Source organism: Eschscholzia californica, unplaced genomic scaffold (assembly GCF_041429995.1).
Source record: "Eschscholzia californica isolate CP2 unplaced genomic scaffold, dmEscCali1.0.p SCAF_2, whole genome shotgun sequence".
NCBI classification, from domain to species: domain Eukaryota; kingdom Viridiplantae; phylum Streptophyta; class Magnoliopsida; order Ranunculales; family Papaveraceae; genus Eschscholzia; species Eschscholzia californica.
Window position 1 is genome coordinate 54,232,958 of NW_028238309.1, and position 20,761 is coordinate 54,253,718.

General features: G+C 35.3%; 2 protein-coding genes across 5 annotated transcripts; both read left to right on the forward strand.

Annotated features, from left to right (window-relative positions):
- The first annotated feature begins 1,804 nt into the window (after positions 1-1,804).
- On the forward strand, positions 1,805-8,512 carry LOC147559089 (uncharacterized). Its single transcript, XM_086660876.1, has 13 exons — positions 1,805-2,035; positions 2,119-2,181; positions 2,277-2,342; positions 2,426-2,578; positions 3,088-3,219; positions 4,214-4,353; positions 4,940-5,026; positions 5,485-5,598; positions 6,612-6,764; positions 6,896-6,997; positions 7,457-7,627; positions 7,722-7,801; positions 8,013-8,512. Exons 1-13 carry the CDS (start codon positions 2,020-2,022, stop codon positions 8,083-8,085), a joined length of 1,350 nt encoding a protein of 449 aa, XP_086517002.1. The 5' UTR covers positions 1,805-2,019; the 3' UTR covers positions 8,086-8,512.
- Positions 8,513-8,880: 368 nt separating this feature from the next.
- On the forward strand, positions 8,881-17,088 carry LOC147559090 (uncharacterized). 4 transcript variants are annotated; one of them, XR_015234488.1, is made up of 13 exons: positions 8,890-9,476; positions 9,560-9,625; positions 9,724-9,894; positions 11,070-11,201; positions 11,893-12,032; positions 13,171-13,257; positions 13,800-13,925; positions 14,897-15,046; positions 15,186-15,287; positions 15,725-15,895; positions 15,993-16,072; positions 16,235-16,347; positions 16,685-17,088. XR_015234488.1 is itself a non-coding variant. In XM_086660877.1 (12 exons), exons 1-12 carry the CDS (start codon positions 9,404-9,406, stop codon positions 16,722-16,724), a joined length of 1,338 nt encoding a protein of 445 aa, XP_086517003.1. In that variant the 5' UTR covers positions 8,881-9,403; the 3' UTR covers positions 16,725-17,088. The 4 variants fall into 4 exon arrangements, 1 of the variants encoding a protein (XP_086517003.1); XM_086660877.1 differs by lacking the exon at positions 16,235-16,347 and having other exon boundaries at positions 8,881-9,476; XR_015234489.1 differs by lacking the exon at positions 16,235-16,347 and having other exon boundaries at positions 9,256-9,476; positions 15,769-15,895.
- The last annotated feature ends 3,673 nt before the right edge of the window (positions 17,089-20,761 follow it).

Sequence of the window (20,761 nt, forward strand, 5' to 3'; positions counted from 1 at the left end):
CTTTTAATAGAGTAGTTCTACCATGTAATTTCACATTATAAGGTCATTATTACAACATGTGATATACCCGACTGATGGAATATATCCAAAATATGCTACTTGATTCATTCTCAAACATCCAGTATGAAAGAGAAAATATTTCTTAAGCAACAAGAAGTCGTAAGAAATAATGTGGAACATGCACTGGGAATAGTACAAAGCAAATGACATATTGTCAAGGGTTCATCAAGTATGAGAAAGGTGGAGGGTCTTGGGTAGATTATGCAGAAATGCATCATCTTGCAGAATATGAATATGAGAGTGAAAACAAACAATGAGTCGATCCTAAATGTTGGGACACCATTCGGTTCAATGGACGAATACGTTCAGATTGGAGTGAGCACTCCAGTCGAATCTCTAAGAGAATTTGTAGGAACAATCGTCGATGTGTTTGACCCTCAATACTTAAGGTCTCCGTACGAATATGATATTTGTAAGCTTTTAACACTTAGTGACCAACACAGATTTCAAGGAATATTACGGAGTACAGATTGCATGCATTAGGAGTGAAAAAATTGCCCAACTGCAAGGAGCATACACTGTATTGACCATTGTTATAGTCCAACAATCATATTTGAAGTCGTTGCATCGTCTAATCTATAGATATGACCTGCACTTTTTGGGATGCCTAGATCGTGTAATGACATCAATGTGTTAGAGCTTTCTCCGGTATTCGATGCAGTAATAACAGGTAAGACCTCGTTGTTAATTATGAACTAAATGGTAATCGATGTCGTACGAGTTATTTTCTCGATGATGGGATATCTTCATTGGGGTTCTTTTGTTAAAACCACACAATCTTTCTTTACTTAGCAAGAAAAGATGTTGGATGAACTTTTGGGGTATTGCAAACTTGTTTTACTATTATCCGAGGGCGGGGGTGTTTTTGGGATTTAAAACCACCAGGTAATATAATGAAGACATGTAATATAATGCATAATATGATAACCGAAAATGAGGGATGTGATGCTACTACTGATTTTGATAGAAGTCTTCCAACAGATCCAGTGTTTTGTTGGGAGCTATTGTCGAGTTAGAAACAAAGAAGTTCATCTGTAAAACAACATGCGAGTAAAACGAGGTTAGTAATCTGGATTCCTTTGAAGTTCTTGCGTCGTTTACCATCATAATTGATCCAGGTCTAAGTTGCTATTTCGAAAGCGCACTTTGTTCATGTTTTTCCACCAGATTCACAAAAGATAAGTATATGTATGCAAATTTTGTTTGCTGCTTCTCCTTTCATCAACAATTCCTTTAGGTTGGTAATTGGATCTAAGCGTAACGATAATAATTCTTATTCCTGGGTTATAACTAATAAGGCTTCAAATTTAAGACAATCTCCAAATAAATGAAAAGTTGTTTCGCTTTCATTCATATTACATATCTTGCAGCTCACGTCTATGTTAAGTACCCTCTTCCCAACATTTGATAATGTTTCTAGCTCATTATGGATTAAATTTCATATAAATAGTTGAATCTTAGGATTCATTGTATTCCTTCTTTCATATTTTAGACTAAGGGAAAATGATTAAGTGATGCTCTAATATTCGTTTGATTTTGTGGAGTAGTCTGATTTAGTCCTAAAAACTCTATTCTCGGTATCGCACCAAATAAGTATGTCCTTTTGATTTAGTCGTAATTGTTAAGTGTCAATAAAAATTATATCTTTTAAGTGGCAATACAGATACACTCTAAACATTTTTTTGTCTCCAATAGAGATCTCTAAAATACCTGAAGGTCCCGTACAGACAGCTATAAAAAAGATATTGTGGTAGGAATACGACTTTCAAGTTAGATTTCTGGAGTCATACTTAACGTGGGTAAAGAAAACCCTCTGATTTGACATTAGCTTCCAGCTTAAGTATCAAAGAAGCCCCCCCCCACAACCGTTTGTATAGTGTATTTCTTGGCGCGCTTCTCATTTCTTGAGTTTTCTCCTCAGAAGAACTGAATCCAGAAACCAATCCGCAAACCCTATAAATGGAAGACGATCTGTGTTAGTTTTCACTCTCGCAACCCTAATATCTCAATTTCAATTCCTAACTTCATTTTCATAATGAACATCTTTCACTTTTGCAGCTAAAACAACGATTCAACTTCAAAATGAAGATAAAGCTAGAAACCGAATAGCGTACGCACCGTGTAAGTTATCTTTTCTTTAAAACCCTAGAAATCTTAGTTCAATCTTTCATAAGCTTGTTATGATTTTGATTCTTGAAATCTTTTCTCGTTTGCAGGTCCAGAAGGAATTCATTTTACAATTCTTAATGCTGCTTACAAAGGGAATCTTGATGAACTGAAACGTAAGCTTCTCCTAAGATTTTCCAGAAAATTTCTTGTTTCTAATGTTATTTAACATCAATTTCTTTATTGTTGTTCTATTCAGAATTGGGATCAGCATTAGCAAGATCAGTAACTGATATTAGGGATGAAAAGTGTAGAGGAGCTCTGCATTTTGCTGCTTCAGGGGGAAGGTTAAATATTTGCAAATACTTGATTGAAGAATTAAGAGGTTATGTGGATATAAAAGATGAAGATGGTAATACTCTTTCCTAGTTCTACAAGATTACATATTTCTTGGTTTGATGCTTACTGTAATATCTATCTCAAGATTTTCTTGGTGTAAAAGATGTAGTACACTTAATATTCTGTCACTTGATTTTGTTTACTAATGTATCTCTCCTTTATCGAATTTGGTTTTAGTCCCTACCGAATACCGATACTTTAGTTAGATTAGCCTGTTAGGACAATTCGTGTTTGAAGGAGTGTGACAGGTCAAATGTCACTTGAAGTTGAGTTTTCTCCTTATAAACATTTTTGATGTATAGAAGCGTAAAGAGAACATAAAAAAAGGGGATTAGCGGAGATGTGAATTGAGCTCATTTTCATTTGGGTTGTTCCGTGAATTTTCTTTTTATAGACGTTGATGTGATACCTACACCGAATTCTTACTCTATATTACTTTCGAAGTTTGCGTTGACGGGGACGTAAACTCACCAGTCAAAGCTCACATTCACATGTGTAATTATCAAATATGTTGTTCTACAGGTCATACTCCCTTGTCCTATGCAGCGATAAAAGGACACTTGATAAATGTCAAATATCTTCTTAAGAAGGGTGCCGCTCCTGACATAGAAAATGAGGCAAATTTCACTCCCCTACATTTTGCTGCAAAGAGCGGTAATTGCTATTCGTCCTCATAGATTTTTCTTTATATAACTCAATCATGTTAAGGAAAACTCATTTCAAACCCTAGGTTGCCTTTCCCGTTCGCAACTTATGAAACCTATAAAAAGTAAGTTTTAAGAAAAAAAATGTTATACAATATTACCACCATGCTTGAATTTACTGCAAAATATCTATTTATTCTTCATAAAGACTTATTGCAACAAGGGTTGCAGAAGAAAGCCCAAGAGGATTAATTAAGATCCTCATTTGTTAGCCTCTGAGGTGTTTGTTGAACTACACTATTATTTCAATTTAATATATCGAGTCACTTAATAGTAGAATCTCAAGTGCTGTCGGTAAATGTAGACTAATAAGAGGGTTATGATCATTTAACTCTGGTCCTTTCTGAACTGTACTTCGTAAAGGATAGGATTGGATAGAGAAAGATGATTGATTCGGGTGATCAGATGAGCAAACCATGTCCTGATTTTTAATTAAAATCATTCCTAAAAAAGAACTATATACCCGCGCCGGGGTATCAAAGCACTCAACAGCTCTTTTCAAGGAAATAGGGAATTTGTTTTGAAAGTTTCAGTGTCTTGCTATTTGAGGCTTTCCCCTTCCGGCGCTCCGTATAATTCTTACTTGCGAAGTCTAGTCGGCAGAAGAGTTAAGTTATCTTAAGTCCGACTTGCTATTTCAGGCTGACAGATTCACGTTGTAACATAGGTTAGGGCCGTTGGGCTACCTACACGTCAAGAATGCAGTTTCTAGGATCAATTTAGAGAGTTCAATATAGTATGGGCAGTATTTCTACTAAACTCTTCAAGGAGCCTAGGACTGGCTCTGTTGGCAAGAGCCAATAAATGTTAGAACCGTGTAATTTTTTAGTTTTGGCTCAATATTGAGTGACTTAAAGTTAAAGTCTACGCCTTTAATTTTCAAAGTCTACCTTTGTCACTTTAGTTCTTCTATATTACTCCTGAATTATGTAATTTTACTACAGGAAATACGGAGATACTTGCCTCGTTACTTTTAGAGGGTGTTCGAGTAGATGTTATAACTAGATCTGGCACAGCCCTTCATTATGCAGCTTCTCTCGGTCACCATAATGCTGTGAAGCTTCTACTTGACTACAAGGCTAAGGTAAGTGGGGTTCACCTTGTTCACATTAACATTTTATGTATTCGTAATAGTCTTTAAATGGTAATTCGACAAAGTGTTTTTCTCATGTGGAATAACTTGTCTGCCGGTTACTCAATTACACGTCAAGTGCTTATTACTCATCTGTTCTTTTGTTTCTTCTTCTAAACTGAAAGTAATAGAAGAATGAACTGGGAAGCTCATTTCTATTGTACGATGATTTATTATTTATCCTTTCAGCTCTTTTGGCATTCCATATGACTTCCCATCTGTGGATGCAAGGTTAAAGTGTATGAGTGTGTGAGTGTTTATATTTCCATAATCTGACGTTATCGGGATTGAATTAGCACAATAACCGAAAAAGGAAGTGGAGGAGAAACTCTGAAGTGTTTATTTCATCCTTTATGTCAACCTTACCTTTTTTTCTATTATGGATTCTGATTAGGGAAACAATGTTATAAGCACTATACGTACAATGACAAGTTGCCACAACGTTTAATTAATGCAGCACCGAGCTTTACTTCTCCGCATTTATTTTCGAACTCTGGGAGTAACTCACTTAAATCTACCTTTGTCTTTATATATGCAGCCTAATCAAATGCTTGACGGTATACTCACACCCCTGGAGATATCTGTTGTAGTCGACTCATTGCCGTGCGTGAAGCTTTTAGTTGAGGTACAAAAGTTTCTGATCCTTTAGTGGTCAAACTGTCTTAGTGTCTCATACTCTCATTAACTCTAGTGTGGAAATAAAGTTTTGGACAATTCAAAAGGTTATTTTCCTCTTTTTAAAGGTGGAATAATTTGCAGTTTAGAGTAATCACTTAATTAAATCTACAATGGTAACAGAAGAATTTTGTGAAGTATTTGCAATAGGTAAGTACTTTAATCCATCAAAAAACAATCCCAAACTCAGGGTTAGTGTTTATTTTCTAGAACTAATTTTATTGTATGGATTTCATAGAAAGTTCAAGCTTATATGAATATTCTTCTAAAGTTTTTAAGCATCTCTGAATTCCCTACCTTATCTTTAGATATATTTTTTTCTTTTGATATATTAGATTGTTATGCAATGCATATTCTCAAATCTCTACCTCATCTTTATATATTTTCTTTCTTCCGCCACCTATATAGGCAGGTAAGAACCCGAATTTTGGAATGCCTCTTGTACCAGCAGCGTCTATGGGGCGATTAAAAATTACAGACTTCTTACTCAAAGCTGGGGCTAATCCAAATTTCAAAGATGAAGTAAGCTTTTTGAAACTTCACTTTATTGGTTGATTTTGTAATATTTTTAACATATTTAGATATCTGTCAATGTTGAAAGCTATTTAGGGCTCATATGGAGGTGGTTCACAGATTTTTCTGCGTGATGTATAGGTAATCCTTAGGAATCAGTCCATCATTAAACTTCTAGGACTTTTGAAAAGAGTACTTAAAAGTTGATAATTGTTTAGGCAGGTTTGAAGGGATTAGAAGTTCTAGAACGTGTAAAAACTTCTAATACCATTAAGAGTCGTAGGAGATTCATGGTAAAGTCCATGCTCTAATTTTGCAAAGAATGAGGAAGTTAGAAGTGTGGTTAACTAGGAGATTTAGATGGGCCCTCATGAAGTGGTTCATTGGACTAGTTCTGATGAAAGATGATATAGGCGATGGGACAACAAAAGTTCTACATCTTCTATGTGTGAGAATAGTCCTACATGAACAAAAGGTACTCTCGTACCCAAAAATATGATATGTAGCTTCTCTCCACATATTGTCAACTGCTTTTGACTCCCGAGTCGGGTCTCCACAAATTAACAATATCCTTGTTGAAAGCTATAATTCATCCATTTTTGTCACAAAAGTTTTTGCCCAATTTCTGATGGATTTGAAATTTCAGAACAAAAGTTTTGTTGAGGATGGTCTACAATGCGACTTGATCACCACCACAGGCTTCACACTGTATGGAAGATAATAATCTAATAATGTATATAATTTATCAATTGAGGATATGCTTACAAATCAAGTACATCGTATTTTATATCAAGGATAGGTTTTAACAAAGTAATATAGTCTTTCGACCGCCTTCTCAATCTCAATGGAATCCACTTCTCTTAAACTTGTAACTTGAGTTTCACAATTCACTTGCTAGATGAACGTGGACTTTAACACCTCTTGAAATAAAAAGACTGTCATTAAATTTTTGAGGATTAAAAATTATTTTCTTCTGATACTCTAGCTTATGGGATTGTGATCCAACTAATTTTTTTTCACAGGATGGGCGTATGCCAATAGAACTTGCAGCTATTGCTGGCAATCGTGAAATTGTTGACCTTCTTTTACCTTTCACTTCTTCAATCTCGAAATATAGTAAATGGAGCCCTGATGAGATAATCAGACATTTGCATTCTGAAGATGAGATACGTAAGGTATTAAACTTTATTTTCATTCTTCTGGGCTACTGTTTGGTAGTTTCACTGGTTTGAGTTTATACATGTGCATGTGTATGCATGTGTGGATGAGGTTTTTAGCAATTTAAAAAGCTACAACTTTGATATAGAGAAAGCTTGACGATGATAAAAAGGTGCCTCGGCTAAAAAAATGCGGCAATTGTGCATTTGGACGAGGAGACTATATCTCCGCATTATATTATTACACAAAGGTATTTGTTTCTTTAACAAATGCCCTATATTTTGATGAAATCTATTACAATGTGTGTGCTGTATATTTTCTACTGTGTTTACAATAGAATGTGATCCTTATGTCTTTGTTTGTTCTGTAGTGTTAAGACCTTGTTTTAGTATGTTCTGTAGTAGTTCTCTAATTTATATATAGTAAGAGCATTTCCAATAATTTCGTTTCGGTTTTGTCTTTGATGTTGTTCATATGTGGTGGATTTTCAATGTGATCCTTAATAACTTCATTTCTTTTTAATATCCTTTCATATTTCTACTGTTTCTAGAGAGAATAAATGTTACTAAATTACTAATTTGTTTTACAAACCAGAAACTCCTTCAGACCTAAAAAAATAATACTTGCATTCTGTTTTCCTTTTCTTTCTCCCTCTACTCTTATTGTCGATTGCCTTAATAATTTTAGTTTTTGTGATGGCGTGATATAGGGCCTTGCTATTGACCCAAACCACGTTGGACTACTATCCAACAGGAGTTTCTGCTGGACCCGTTTGAACGAGGGAGATAATGCTTTAAGGGATGCCCAAGCATGTGTAAAGCATAAACCTAACTGGCCTAAGGCATATTATAGATTAGGTAGCGCTCTCTATGTCCTAAAGGTATAAATTTTCCTCGAGTTACTTCTTTTGTCCTCAGATTATACTATGTAACTCAAATCCCTTTATAATTCTATTCGCTACATTATAATCACAGATGTACGACAAGGCAGCAGATGCTTTTTCTGAGGGTTTGAAGCGGGATCCTAGAAACGAAGATATCATTGACATGCTCAGGTTAGACCCGTATGCCTGGTAAATGTCGGTTTTATGGGTCGACGTTAGATGGTCTCTCAAACCACATTAGACATGTAGTAAACGACATCAAACTTTTCATTTGCAGTCTGAATAGCTCCAAACTTTTTTATTTTTATTGAAGCTTCTATCTTTGTGTAGCACTGGGCTACGGTTTCGTATTTTAGTAACTTCTTTTGTTGACTGTTAACAGGAAAGCTAGTGAAGCTAGAGATAACCTTACCAAAGAACGAAAAGGCGGACACAAAAAAGATGACACTACTTAGTATGCGAATTTTGCTCAAGATTCTTACTCATTTTGTTCAAGGTTCTTACTCATTTTGTTCAAGGTGATACAATATTGTCAGGAAGAACTACTTTTTTGCAAGGTTTCTCCACAATGTCTCGAAAACAAGTAAACAGGCGATATAATGTTTGGGAGTACTATTTTTTTTTTTCTGGAAAACATATGGTGGTTTAGCTTCGAAAGGGAAGTATTAGGCAATTAAATGTTGTCGGGTATACTTTTATTGTGTGTATGCAAGGAGCCTTACTGGTTTTGGCTCGGAAAGGAAAGTAAGTATATGGAGAACTGTTGTAATTCCTCCAAGTTCTGTAAAGTTACAAACTATAGATTTACTGAAGTAACAGATGATTTCAAAATATGAAGTTTGTGAGAGATTGTGATTTTTGTGGTGATTTTTAGTATTTGTCTTATCTTTTACACTTCATTTTCATTTTGGTCATTTTTATCATGTATGGTTGGTTTCGTAGTAAAATTAGTGAAGATAGTTTACCAAAGAGAAGGTGTTGGATGATTGCTATTATGTACCACCCTCTCTTGCTTTTGTAGTTGAAGTTGACACCCTCACCACCGCCAGACCACTGCCCTATCACCCCAACCACACCTTCACGACCCTCACCACAACCACCACAAACATCTACAAAACCACGACACCTTAATCACCATCACTGAACAACAACCACTACCACTACATATATTCCCCTCTAGTTTACTTTATTAAGAGCACCTCTAACTTACCACGACGGCTAAAACTACACAAAATAAACCAAATATTAGCGACTCAATCAAGAAGGGAGGGAGAAAGAAGAGAGAAAAATGAGACGAGAAGATGAGAAAGAGAAAGGAAGGGGAGAGAGGAAAGGATTCGTAGACAAAGATTGATAGACGGATTAGCCGATGATATGGGGATCAATCATTTTCTCTTGAGTGGCGAAAATAAGGATAACCGAAGTAACTTGATTGAAAATAATAGATAAAAAAGAAAAGCAAAAAATCAGATGTTAACTTAATCGAAGGAAAGGATCATTTTCGGAAGTAGGTCATCTTATGGTGTAGTAGGGGGGCTAGTTTGAGAATTTGGTCGTGTTCAGGGAGTCAAAATAGAATTATCGCTGCCAATAGCACGACTGCACGAGATCAGAAAGGTAGTGGGGCTCGGGTTAACTCGAAGCACACGTGTCGAAATCTCAGAAACCCAAACCGTTCTACTAACATTTCTTGGCGCGCTTCCTCTTCCCATAGAATCAAAACAAAACATTTTACCTTCTTCAAACAAGGAGATCATTAAAACCCTAAAAAAAATGGATGATTCGTCTTTCACGTCCTTTCTTCAGTCGTTCGATCGAAGGCTAAACCAAGCAGAACTTTCTCCATGTTAGTACTATTTTAAGTGTAAAACTCTAGATTTCTCTCTTTCAATCTTCAAACCCTTTTTGATCTCTATTTTCATTTTGCAGTTCCAATGTCATCACATTTCGAGTTCTTCAATGCTGCATACAAAGGAAAACTCAACAAGTTTAAGAGTAAGCTGCTGTAGTAAAACTCCTGAAAGTTCTTATTTTCTTACTTTTAGTTATTGAAGATGAATATCTCTTTTTTTCCTTTTTTGGTAATTTGTTAGGGTTAGCCTTAATGCATGATGATGGAAAAGGATTAGCAGTAACAGTTGGAAGTATTAAGGATGAATTTGGTAGAGGAGCTCTTGCTTTTGCTGCAGGAGGAGGAAGGTTAAATGTTTGCAAATACTTGCTTGAAGATTTAAGACTTGATGTTGATGTTACAGATGCACCTGGTAATCTCATTTCTTTAGTTCTTGATTTGGTTTTTCAAGATGTAGTTATCTTTTTCTAAGCATATATTATCTAGTTTTGTTGAAAGTAATCGGAATCGATGGGATTTTCGTTCCTTTTTGCTCTTCTAAGTAGGTTTAGAGCGAGTTCTGATCATACCTCTCAATTACGGCTTATTTTATAACCTAGTTTTGTTCTTTGCACAAATTTTGTGCGAAGTGTGTTCTCGTCCAACTCAACACCAATTATCCTTTTTCCATGTGGAACTATTCTAACATTTTTCTATGAGAGTTTGGTGTATGTGAATGTGGTTCTTATAAGTTGCCGTAGTAAATGGAAGGATCATGTAGTCATACAACCTGAGAAGAAAATAGTCGGTGAAGCTGACCCTAGTTCATTTCCTCTGCTTCTTAATTATTTTGATGTACTGTTAAATGCTTATTACGTTCATCTTTTGATGTGTTCAACAGCTAATTTCTACTTATTCTTGTTGTTTTCATAAGACAATAACTTTGGTTCTAAGGATTTTTTTTGTTCTTGAAGTCTCACTCTGTAATATTAAGATCTGGTATCTACTGATAATGAATTTTCCCTCCACTAGTTGATGAGCCAGCACTTACATGGCAAGTTCACAAAATCTCCAATAATATAATTTTGAAAATCGTTATAAATTTCCTTTATGTAAGCTTAAACTCGGAAGATTCATTATGTGGTGGAACAGTATGTAGGACTGGGAGGCAGGCATCAAATTCCTAGAAGAAGAGCGGATTGTAATATCTTTCCGGTTTGGTAGTTTACTTCACCTTATGGGAAACACAAACTAATTCAACACTCAGATTCTCTTGACTCACATTTGCGAACAATTTGTGAATGTAATACTTCTTATATACACTGTATGTGTGCTCGATCGTAATCGTTTTATGACCACTTAAGTATTAAACATCACAGTCTTAAATATTTTATGCGTGTAACGTCATGCCTTTTTGGCCTATCCACTCACTTTGTCTCAATACCTCATACCGGAGTCCCATATCAATAAAAGTTCATCAGGCGTCCATGATAAATAGCTCTCTTAGTATATAGTTTTTATCATTCTTAAATTCATTTCTAATCTTTAGATTTGCAATTACGTATAAATAGATCTATATTTATATTTTTATTGCTATGTATTTTACAGGTACAACTCCCTTGACACATGCTGTTTTAGGGGAGCACTTCAGCACTGTTGAATACCTTCTTGAGAAGGGTGCCAATCCTAATGCATGTACTGCGGAAAATTTTACTCCTTTGCACTGTGCTGCGAAGATGGGTAAATTTTTTGTTATTACTTAGTCGAGTTCTGTTTCTTCATTTTCAATATGTCGAGATACCCAATTTGGGTACCTTATGGAACTTATAGGAACACTATGACCGACAGGGACCTACGCCAATCAGATATTGGGATCTGTCCCTTGTAAATTTTCTCTCACAAGATCTGCTAGATCCCTGTCTGTCGTGGTCCCAATATCTTTTGTTATTCCAATATCTGAGTATATTAGTTTTATGTTAAATCTTTTGTAAGTAAAGCAGTCCGTGTTGTTCACTTGTTTGCTTCATTAGTTTTAGAGGGATGACTCCTATACATTATCCCTGTACGGAGCTGTCTCTTGAGTTATCGTGTGAAATCCTGTATGTTGGAGATCAGTTCTAGACATTTTAAAGATTATTTAGTGTGAGATATTATAACAGTACCACATGTTTAAGAGGCATTTAGTTACCGTTTTTACCTTGCTTTTTTTAATTTTTCGTTTTACTCTTTGATTGGTATCAAACTATCAAACGTTCCACTTTGTCTGTATCACCTTATTTATTTTATTATTGCAAATAAAGATATTTGACTCCTGGTTTATCTGAAATGGTAAATGATCTCACTAAACATACTAGACTTCCTGTCTTTAATCGTAATAATAATGTGAATCTTAATGATGACAACTGCAATTGTATATGGTCTTCTCCTGCAGGAAATAAAGAAATACTTACCTTGTTACTGTCAAGAGGTGTTCGAGTAAATGTTATAACTAAATCTGGCACACCTCTACAATTTGCTGCCTCTCTTGGTCACTACGACGCTATTAAACTTTTGCTGGATCACCATGCAAATGTAAGTGTTTTAGATGCCGGCTGTTTGTGAAAAGTAATTAATGATCTTACATGACCTTTACTTTGGATTCGTTGTCACTTTATTTACAACTGTTAGTGTTTTAGGTGCCGATTGTTTTGCAGTCCATAATCAATTTATTTCTGTAACTTCATTATACATTTATGTACTGCATATTTTCATTATTTTATATTTTTTCAGTACGTCTAGAAAAATATGGAAAAAACCTACTTAAATACATATGGGGAAAATATTTATTTGTATGTCATATTTAGGTTTAGAGCAAATTTTCGGATCACTGGAGTACGAACAAACTAGTACCTTTCTTTTTGTTCCTTTTTCTCGTATTTGTTATGTGACTGTGTCAATAATAGCTATTTTTTTTCCTCAATGGGGAGGCAACTAGATCAATTTATAGAGCAGTTACCTCACTTGGTTAATGACTTCAATTAAGGGGAGCTAACTGAGTAATGGATTTTGTTCCCTTCCCCCCTCCCGTGGGAGCAAAATTTGTTTCGTGGCAGCTATGCGTTTATCTATAAAGGAAGTACTTAATTTAGAGTAATGTGAGATATAGGACACAATCAGGATATTAGTGGTCCTTACAAGGGCAACTAGCTCACAGTGCCGGAAAAGGGGTTTGATATGTCCAAAGCCCGTCACACAATACGCAGTTCAGAGAAAAGGAAACTCACAATCACAAGTTGGCCTTTCTGCTGATGTAAGGTGAGCCTCGCCCTACTCGATTCACAAGTAAGATGGACTAGTTACTTGTGCGAGTCAATGCCAGGTCATGAACAAATTGACCAAGTAACATCACTTGGTTCCGTTAAAAGTTGGAACACTATAAATAGACCTTTTCTTTCTTTACTTAGCTTTTATCTTTGTAGTTGTTATCGTGGCCTTCTAGCTGCTATTTCATCGTATTTGTGATGTTATTTTAGCTATGCTTTAATCTGTCATCATCTTATGTTTATATCAAACCTTTATTTATTTCTAATTTAACTTGGAAGCAACAAAGCTTTAACTACTATCAAGTTGGAGTAGCATTTAACTAGTCCAGGATAGATAGATGTTTCTCTTCGACATACATTTCCAACTCAGATTAATATAATATCTACCTTTTACTTTGTAAATGCAGCCTAATTTGTTAGTCCCTAATATCTTTCCACCACTGGTGGGAAGCATTGTCGCGGGTTCATTGGAATGTGTGAAGCTTCTACTTAAGGTACAACATAAAATTTCTGCCTGCCAACTCTCTTCATACGTTTTACAGACTTGCTATCCTTAGATCTAGAAGGTCCAAACGTGTTCTCCTCAATCAGCTAGAAGATGGAATTATTTATCAAGTTATAATTTAATTGTTTTGTGAAGAATTTTACATAGTAATCTTGTCTGTTAATTTTATAATCCCTCCCTACGTTATGTATTTTGCTAAACGATCCTACTATATAGTCGTGTTTGTTCTCTCTCTCTCTCATTTACTCTATTTTGAATCAAATTAGGAGCTCAAAGCCTCAAACATGATCCTTCAATTTTGTAATTAATAAAACTACCATAGTACCATTAATGGAACGAATCCACTATCCCTTATTTTCTAATGAAATTATGATAGTACTTAACATTGGCCTACCCGTACTTACTATTACTTTTCTGCATCGGCCATGTGATGCAATGCAACAGCTGAATCTGTCTTATGTTACCTTTCATATAGTTTTGCATAATTTGCTGCTTATTTCACACATCATAAATTTTTTACGGTAATTGTAGGCAGGTGCTAATCCAAATGTTGGATACTTTGGATCAACACCTTTGATTGCAGCAGTAACTGAAGGGGTATCAGAAATGATCATTTGCTTATTGGAAGCTGGTGCAGATCCTAATTTGACGGATCAAGTAAGCTTATCTACCCTCCGCCTCCTTCTTGCTTTTCCTTTAATTATTGTATTCTTTCTGTAGCATGTTCTAAATAGAGAGCATGGGTTAATATACTCCTGGCTCGCTTCTCTGTTGCCTACTCTCATGGGACCACAAAGGGGTCCCTGTTCCATTAACTTCGTAGGAACTGCCTTTTACTTGTTGTAAGTTTCATATAACAGTTGAATGAACTTTCCAATTACAAGTATTGTGTAACACATTCATGAAGATGACCAAAGAGCTAACATTTAGCTAGAAAGAGAGAGCCTAAATGTTACATCATAATAGTCTCCCAGTTAGAAACAAAGTCAGCATATGACTTGTTCTTAGCCCGGGGGGGGGGACTCCTGCTCCAGTGGAATGGCTGGGCAAGGATGTCCTCCACTTCCAGATAACTGAATGCATTGGAGTCTTTGAATATTTTCTCATTTCTATCCTTCCAAACTAACCACAAGATTGCCAAAGGGACCAGGCTCCAAAACTCTTTCTTTTCTTTCCTAACTATGAGGAATTTCCACTGGTTAGTGCCTGACTGATTGTCTTTGGCATCAACCAAAAGTTCCCTGATTCGTGGACAAAAAAATCCCATAGTGGTCGGGTCTTGTCAGAATGGAGTAAAAGATGATTGGTATTCTCCTCTTCCTTTGCACATCTGATGCATCTGTTAGGGGTCATCAATCCTCTTCTTTTCAGCATATCAATAGCTGATATTTTGTTCTTCACTGCTGCCCTGGCAGGCATTGTCTTGCTTTTAGAATATGTATCTTGATTCTTGAGTTCCGTGGTCGAATTGCTAAACGAGATAGAGTTTTCAACCTCACGAGAATGCTAAACGAGATAGAGTTTTCAACCTCACGAGAACAAGAGCAATGCTTGAATATCTAATTGAAAATAAGATTTTATTTGATTCCTCCAGCTATCTTATGTTATTCAGCTTACTTTTGTTGCAGTATGGGGTCAAGCCAGTAGAAGTTGCAGCTAAGGAGGGCAATTTTGAAATCCTTGGAATTCTTTTTCCCGTCACTTCTCGCATTCCGAAATATAGTGACTGGAGCATTCGTGGAATGATGAGGCACATGCGTTCTGAAGGTGAAGAACAGGTGGTACTTTGAATCTATTTCTATCATATCATTCCTATTTTGTTTGCATTTCACCAGGATTTGATACTTTCATCACATGGAGCACGGGGATCATAGATGTATTATATGGATTTTATAACACTCGTTAACTTGTAAATAGGGAGAGCCTCAAGTAAAGCAGAGGTTTCATGAAGCAAAAGCAAGGGGCACTGATGCGTTTAGGAAAAATGAGTATCACACTGCAATATATTGGTACACAGAGGTATTGTTACTGAATGAAACTTTAGTAAGTGATACGAAAAGAGCTATTTATAAAATATCTCTTTAGGAATAAATTTTATCTCATTGACAAGAGAAATCGAGAAATCCTTCCGATTTCCAATGGCTCGACTTGTGTTAGAGTTGTCTTGAGCGTTCGTTGCTCCCAAGTCCCAAGTGGTGTTGGGCCTCATTCACCCTAAAGTTAACTCAAGAGATGAGGCTTTCCCTTACACTTACAAAGTCACCACCAGCCCATACCACAACCGGTATGGGATAATTCCAACAATCTTTCCTTCACAATTGGGACATGGAAGGCCACAACTCACGCAATGTTCATAGCTTAATATTACTAACATCTCTTTCATCACACTCTCCTTTTTCCATCTCTTACTGTTTGGTTGCTTTAGTAATATAGGTTTTGTGATGGAATGAATACAGGCCTTGGTTTTCGATCCAACTGATGAAACTGTGCTATCCAATAGGAGTTTGTGTTGGGCCAAACTAAACGATGGAAGTAGTGCTTTAAGTGATGCTATGGAATGCATATCTCTAAAGCCCGACTGGCCTAAGGCGCATTATAGGGCAGGTGTAGCTCTAAATATGCTAAAGGTATGCGTCTTATTTCCAGCATTCTACCCTTAGATAGTTAGATTAAAAGAAGCATAGGAATCCTTATGAGTTTCTTTTCCTGCATTTATTATCTCAGATGTATGGTGAAGCAGCAGATGCCTTCTTGAGGGGTCTTATGATAGATCCTAAAAACGAAGAGCTCAAAGATGCATTCAGGTTAGGCTCTCTCTCATCTACATTTCTATCTTTAAGCTCATAAAGGACCTCAGATATGAATGATCCATTCCCGTAAAATATTGAAGGAATTAAATTACTTCATTCAGTTGATTTAACTCATATCGAAATGAATAATCAGGATGATCTTTTATTGTTTGCCAGCGAAAATTTGCTTTATTGCGTTATAGGATTCGCAAGTAAAAGGATCTGATTTTGTGTTGGAGTGATGTAGTCGTAAGCTCCATCTAGGGGGACCTTATGGTCCTATAGCCGTGGTATTATTATCATTATTATTATTAATAGTTCCTAAGCACTAGTAGAATTGATATTTCTATTTTACGGGTTACTTGTAATCCAGGTTATTGTTTTAGGAATTAGAAATCAACTAGGAAAGGGTTTGAGATGATCCACAACATTATAGAGTTTTAACCCGCTGTGTTTATATCACAGATTGTTTTGGTCCACGACAAATGACGATTGATTAATATCACTCATTTGTTTTGCCGTTTCAGTTTAAGATAGTTTTTTGGGGAAAAGAGTAATAGCTGATACTTATTTAAGAAGCATATAGTTGCCATTTCTTTTTCTGTTTTAACTCGTTTTTGCTAACAGGGAAGCTATTGAAGCGAGGATAAATTCCATCAAAGTATGAAAGGGTCGAAGACGACACTAACCTAGCTTAAAAGTTAAAATGAAGTCATGTTTGTGCAAAGTTCTTATGAGTCTTGAAAGGTATGTAAATGTGCTAGGTAAGGCTACTCTGTCTCTGTAAATGAAGTAGTTCCAAGTCCATCAAACTTTTTACAAGTACAAGAATCAGTTAGACTCATCTTTTTTGGAGTGTTCTGAGTTGCCTGCTTTTGATAATTTTCATTTTGAAACCCTAATGTCTTTCATGGTTGAATAGTATGTCATTTTGAGGACTAGTAGACTTGAGGTCATTTTGGTTTGAGGTGATGTATAAAGATCTGATTACTTGCATTCTAGTGAAACAAATATCATATTATATCTTCATATATATATATATATATATATATAGATACCAATTTTAGAAGGATCGTTTAACATAAGAGATAAAGAGAAAACTTACAAAGATGGGAGAGCAAATACCAGACTTATTCTTCAAAATAAATTAAGAAAAACTTACAAAGATGGGAGAGCAGAAACCAGACTTAATCTTCAAAATACTTCGGCTTTATTAATCTTCTAACTTTGATTACAAACTACTATTACAGAGCTTGACAGAGAAAGAGAGAAGAAACTAAAAACTTGAAAAGGAAAAACTTAGAAGAAAATAACTTAGGTTCAGAATGAACCAACATTCGGAATTTATAGAAATTTTTAGATGACCGGAACAGTTCCGGTTTCCAGGTCTACTTCGTCGTCTTCTGATGAATAGTGAATAGTAAAATTGACTTTTTACTATTTGCCTTTTACTATTTGCCACAGTAAGCCGCCATCTACTGTTGGCACAGTAATCCGCCTTCTACTGTTGAGAATAGTTCTTGACTCTTCCTGTCGAAATAGTTCTTGACTCTTCATGTCAAAATAGTTCTTGACTCTTCCTGTCGAAACAGTCTTGACCTTTACTATTTAAGCTGACAATCACTATTTTGAATAGTGTCTTCTAGATGCTGATACTGTCGAATAATACTGAAATACGGATTTACTGTACAATTGTACAGTAACTGTAGCAAACTACTGATCTTTTTGTTTGCCTTTTGCAGATTTTAGTAACTTCTGAGAATGCACTTCGATGATAGCATCCCAGTAATCTGCCATTGATGTGTCCGATTTTGCTGATTTTGAGTCATCGAAATCCTCATTCGGATCTTGGCTTTCTCCAGCCAATACAGCATACTGATTTTCTTGAGATGACGAGTCATCTATATCTTGCTTCTGATGATGAGCTAGGAATTGATTTTTAATTATTTCCATAGCTTTAATCTGTTGATCTACAGATGACAGGTTCGGATATTTTTTCTGAATATCATCCAATAAAAATTGGAAAATATTATCAGAAGGTGAAATAGATACGGATTTTTGAGTAGCCTTATAGGCATTTTCATACTCAATTACAGTTTGACAAATGAGTTTATGGGTATCTGTAATAGGAAATCCATCCCACCATTTGTAATGAAAAGTTCTGCTAATACATGGAATTAAGAGATCATCAAAGTGAAATTCTAGATCCCATCTCCATATCCATGGTATTTTGAACTCTGCCATATAACAGAGTGCTGATAACCCTTTTGGGGTTTTTTCTGCAGTTTTTCCCTTGAGCTTTGGATGATACTCATACCATTTTAGCCAAGGGTCTTTCAGTGTATCTGGTAAGAAACTCAGTTCTGGACCGAATTTCTCCCACCAATGCAGAAACCAGAGAGGGAAACCTTTTCCTTTAACAATTTCAGGGTTAATACTGATAAACCAGGAGTGTTTCTTGATCGGATTCTGATAATAGAACATGAATGACCATGCCAAAACATAATCCCAATAATTATAGTTTTGACCATTCAATTTCAGGCTTCTGGGTCTTGAGGGGTCAAGAGCCCATTCTGTTATATGTAAGACTCTTACTATATAACACTTAGAATGTGTTATAGGAGACTTACTGTCTTTCAGATTATAATGGTGGTGTACCATTTGTACAGATTCTGTTTCATTCAAAATGGCTTCATAGATATATCTATGCTTGCCATCTTGGATAGGATAGTTTTGTACTCCCAAGTACCGTTCCTTGATGTGCCACGGATCATGTTTCCACTGGACATCTTCTAAGGATACAGATAGAATTTTTTCAGTTATTAACTTTTTAGCATAAATGATTTCCTTTTTTAGGATATCTTTAGCAGTTAGTTTCGGATTGGGTTTATCCTGAGAGGATGATCCTACTACAGGGAATTCTGATAGAGAAGAAAACTTCCCTTTTTTCTGATTTACTTTCTTCGGATATCTAGATCCTCCTGCTCCTTTATCAGGTGGTTCCATCTTTATCCTGCAAAAATTCACGGGTTAAAAAATCAGGAAGAGAGTTCTGATTTCCTTTAATATATTCAATTTTAAAATCGAATGCAGATAATTCAGATTGCCATCGTGCAAAAATTTGTTTAGAAACTAAATTTTTAACATCCTTTTGCAAAATATCTTTTGCAGCACTACAGTCAATACGGAGTAGAAAAGATTGATTTAATAAATCATCTTGAAATTTAGAAATGCATTTGACTATTGATAACATTTCTTTTTTGATGGTGGAATAGTTTTTCTGAGCATTCTTCCACATTCCAGATGCGAATCTAAGTAATTCTTCTTTATTAGTAGAAGGGTTTTTCTGTTTTAGAATACCTCCATAACCAATATCAGAGGCATCCGTTTCAACAATTTTGAACCATTGAGGGTTTGCTAACCCTAAACATGGTAATTGTTTTACTCTAAGTTTGATTTTTCGGACTGCTTGGGTATGCTGATCATCCCAAGGTAATGGATTCTTTTTAAGCCTATCATATAAAATAGCACTATCCATTGCTATATTCTGGTAGTAGTCTGCTATATAATTAAGACTTCCTAAAAATCTTTGCAATTGATTTTTGTCTCTAATTTCATCAGGAAATTTAGAGGCAAATTCAATGCTTCTGTCAATAGGGATTATTGTCCCTTGACTAATATTCTGTCCTAGAAATCTAACTTCAGTTTGAAAGAGTTTCATTTTAGGTGCAGATATGACTAAACCATTTTTTCTGATAACATCTTTTGTAATTCTAAGATGTCTAAAATGTTGATCTATATTAGATGAAAATACTAATATATCATCTATATAGACAATAGTAAAATTTGAATACGGAATAAAAATATCGTTCATAATATTTTGAAATTCTGAAGGGGCATTTTTTAAACCGAATGGCATAACATTCCATTCATAATGCCCAAAGGGTACAGTAAATGCAGTTTTATATCTATCTTCTTCAGTTAGTTGAATCTGATAGTATCCAGATTTAAGATCAAATTTAGAAAATATTTTTGCAGAATGCAATCTATCTAAAAGATCTTTTTTGTTTGGAATAGGATATCTAATCCATTTCAGAGCATCATTCAAAGGTTTGTAATTTACTACAAGCCTTGGAACACCTTTTTCCTTTTCAGCTGCTTTATTCACATAGAAAGCGGTACAACTCCATGGTGAATAACTTTTTCTGATAAGTTTCTTTTCTAATAAATCTTGAATTTCTTTCTTACAAAGTTCAAGATATTCAGCATTCATTTGACTAGGACGAGCCTTAGTCGGAATCTGAGTTTTTTCATCAAATTCAGGTTTGTAAGGTAAAGATACAATATATTTTTTCCTTTCCCAAAAAGCATTGGGAATATTGCTACAAACTTCGGTTAGAAATTGATTTTCAATTTCTTTGATTTTTAGTTTTATTTCTGGGGAGTTCAATTTCTCGGAAATATTCAAATTATGTATTTCTTCTTGTAAGAAGTTTAAATGAGCAGTTTTAGAATTAATTAAATATTCTAACTCATTTAAAGTCCTGGTTTCAGGGCTAGTAATAAATTCAAAATGTATTTTATGATTCTGAAAACTAGCATATAATCCGGTTTCATCTATCTTGTCATAAGGGAAGAATAAATTAATAAATGGAGTTCCCAGAATAACTTCTTGAGATAAATTTCGGATTAAAATAAAGGTTT

What these genes read in the sequence shown, in the direction of transcription:
- LOC147559089 (XM_086660876.1), top strand. An exon ending in ATCCAAATTTCAAAGATGAA is followed by an intron (nt 5,599 to 6,611) that starts GTAAGCTTTTTG and finishes TTTTTTTCACAG; the next exon opens with GATGGGCGTATGCCAATAGA. An exon ending in CTGAAGATGAGATACGTAAG is followed by an intron (nt 6,765 to 6,895) that starts GTATTAAACTTT and finishes ACTTTGATATAG; the next exon opens with AGAAAGCTTGACGATGATAA.
- LOC147559090 (XM_086660877.1), top strand. Translation starts at nt 9,404, where the DNA reads ATGGATGATTCGTCTTTCACGTCCTTTCTTCAGTCGTTCGATCGAAGG. An exon ending in GTGTGAAGCTTCTACTTAAG is followed by an intron (nt 13,258 to 13,799) that starts GTACAACATAAA and finishes CGGTAATTGTAG; the next exon opens with GCAGGTGCTAATCCAAATGT. An exon ending in CAATATATTGGTACACAGAG is followed by an intron (nt 15,288 to 15,724) that starts GTATTGTTACTG and finishes GAATGAATACAG; the next exon opens with GCCTTGGTTTTCGATCCAAC.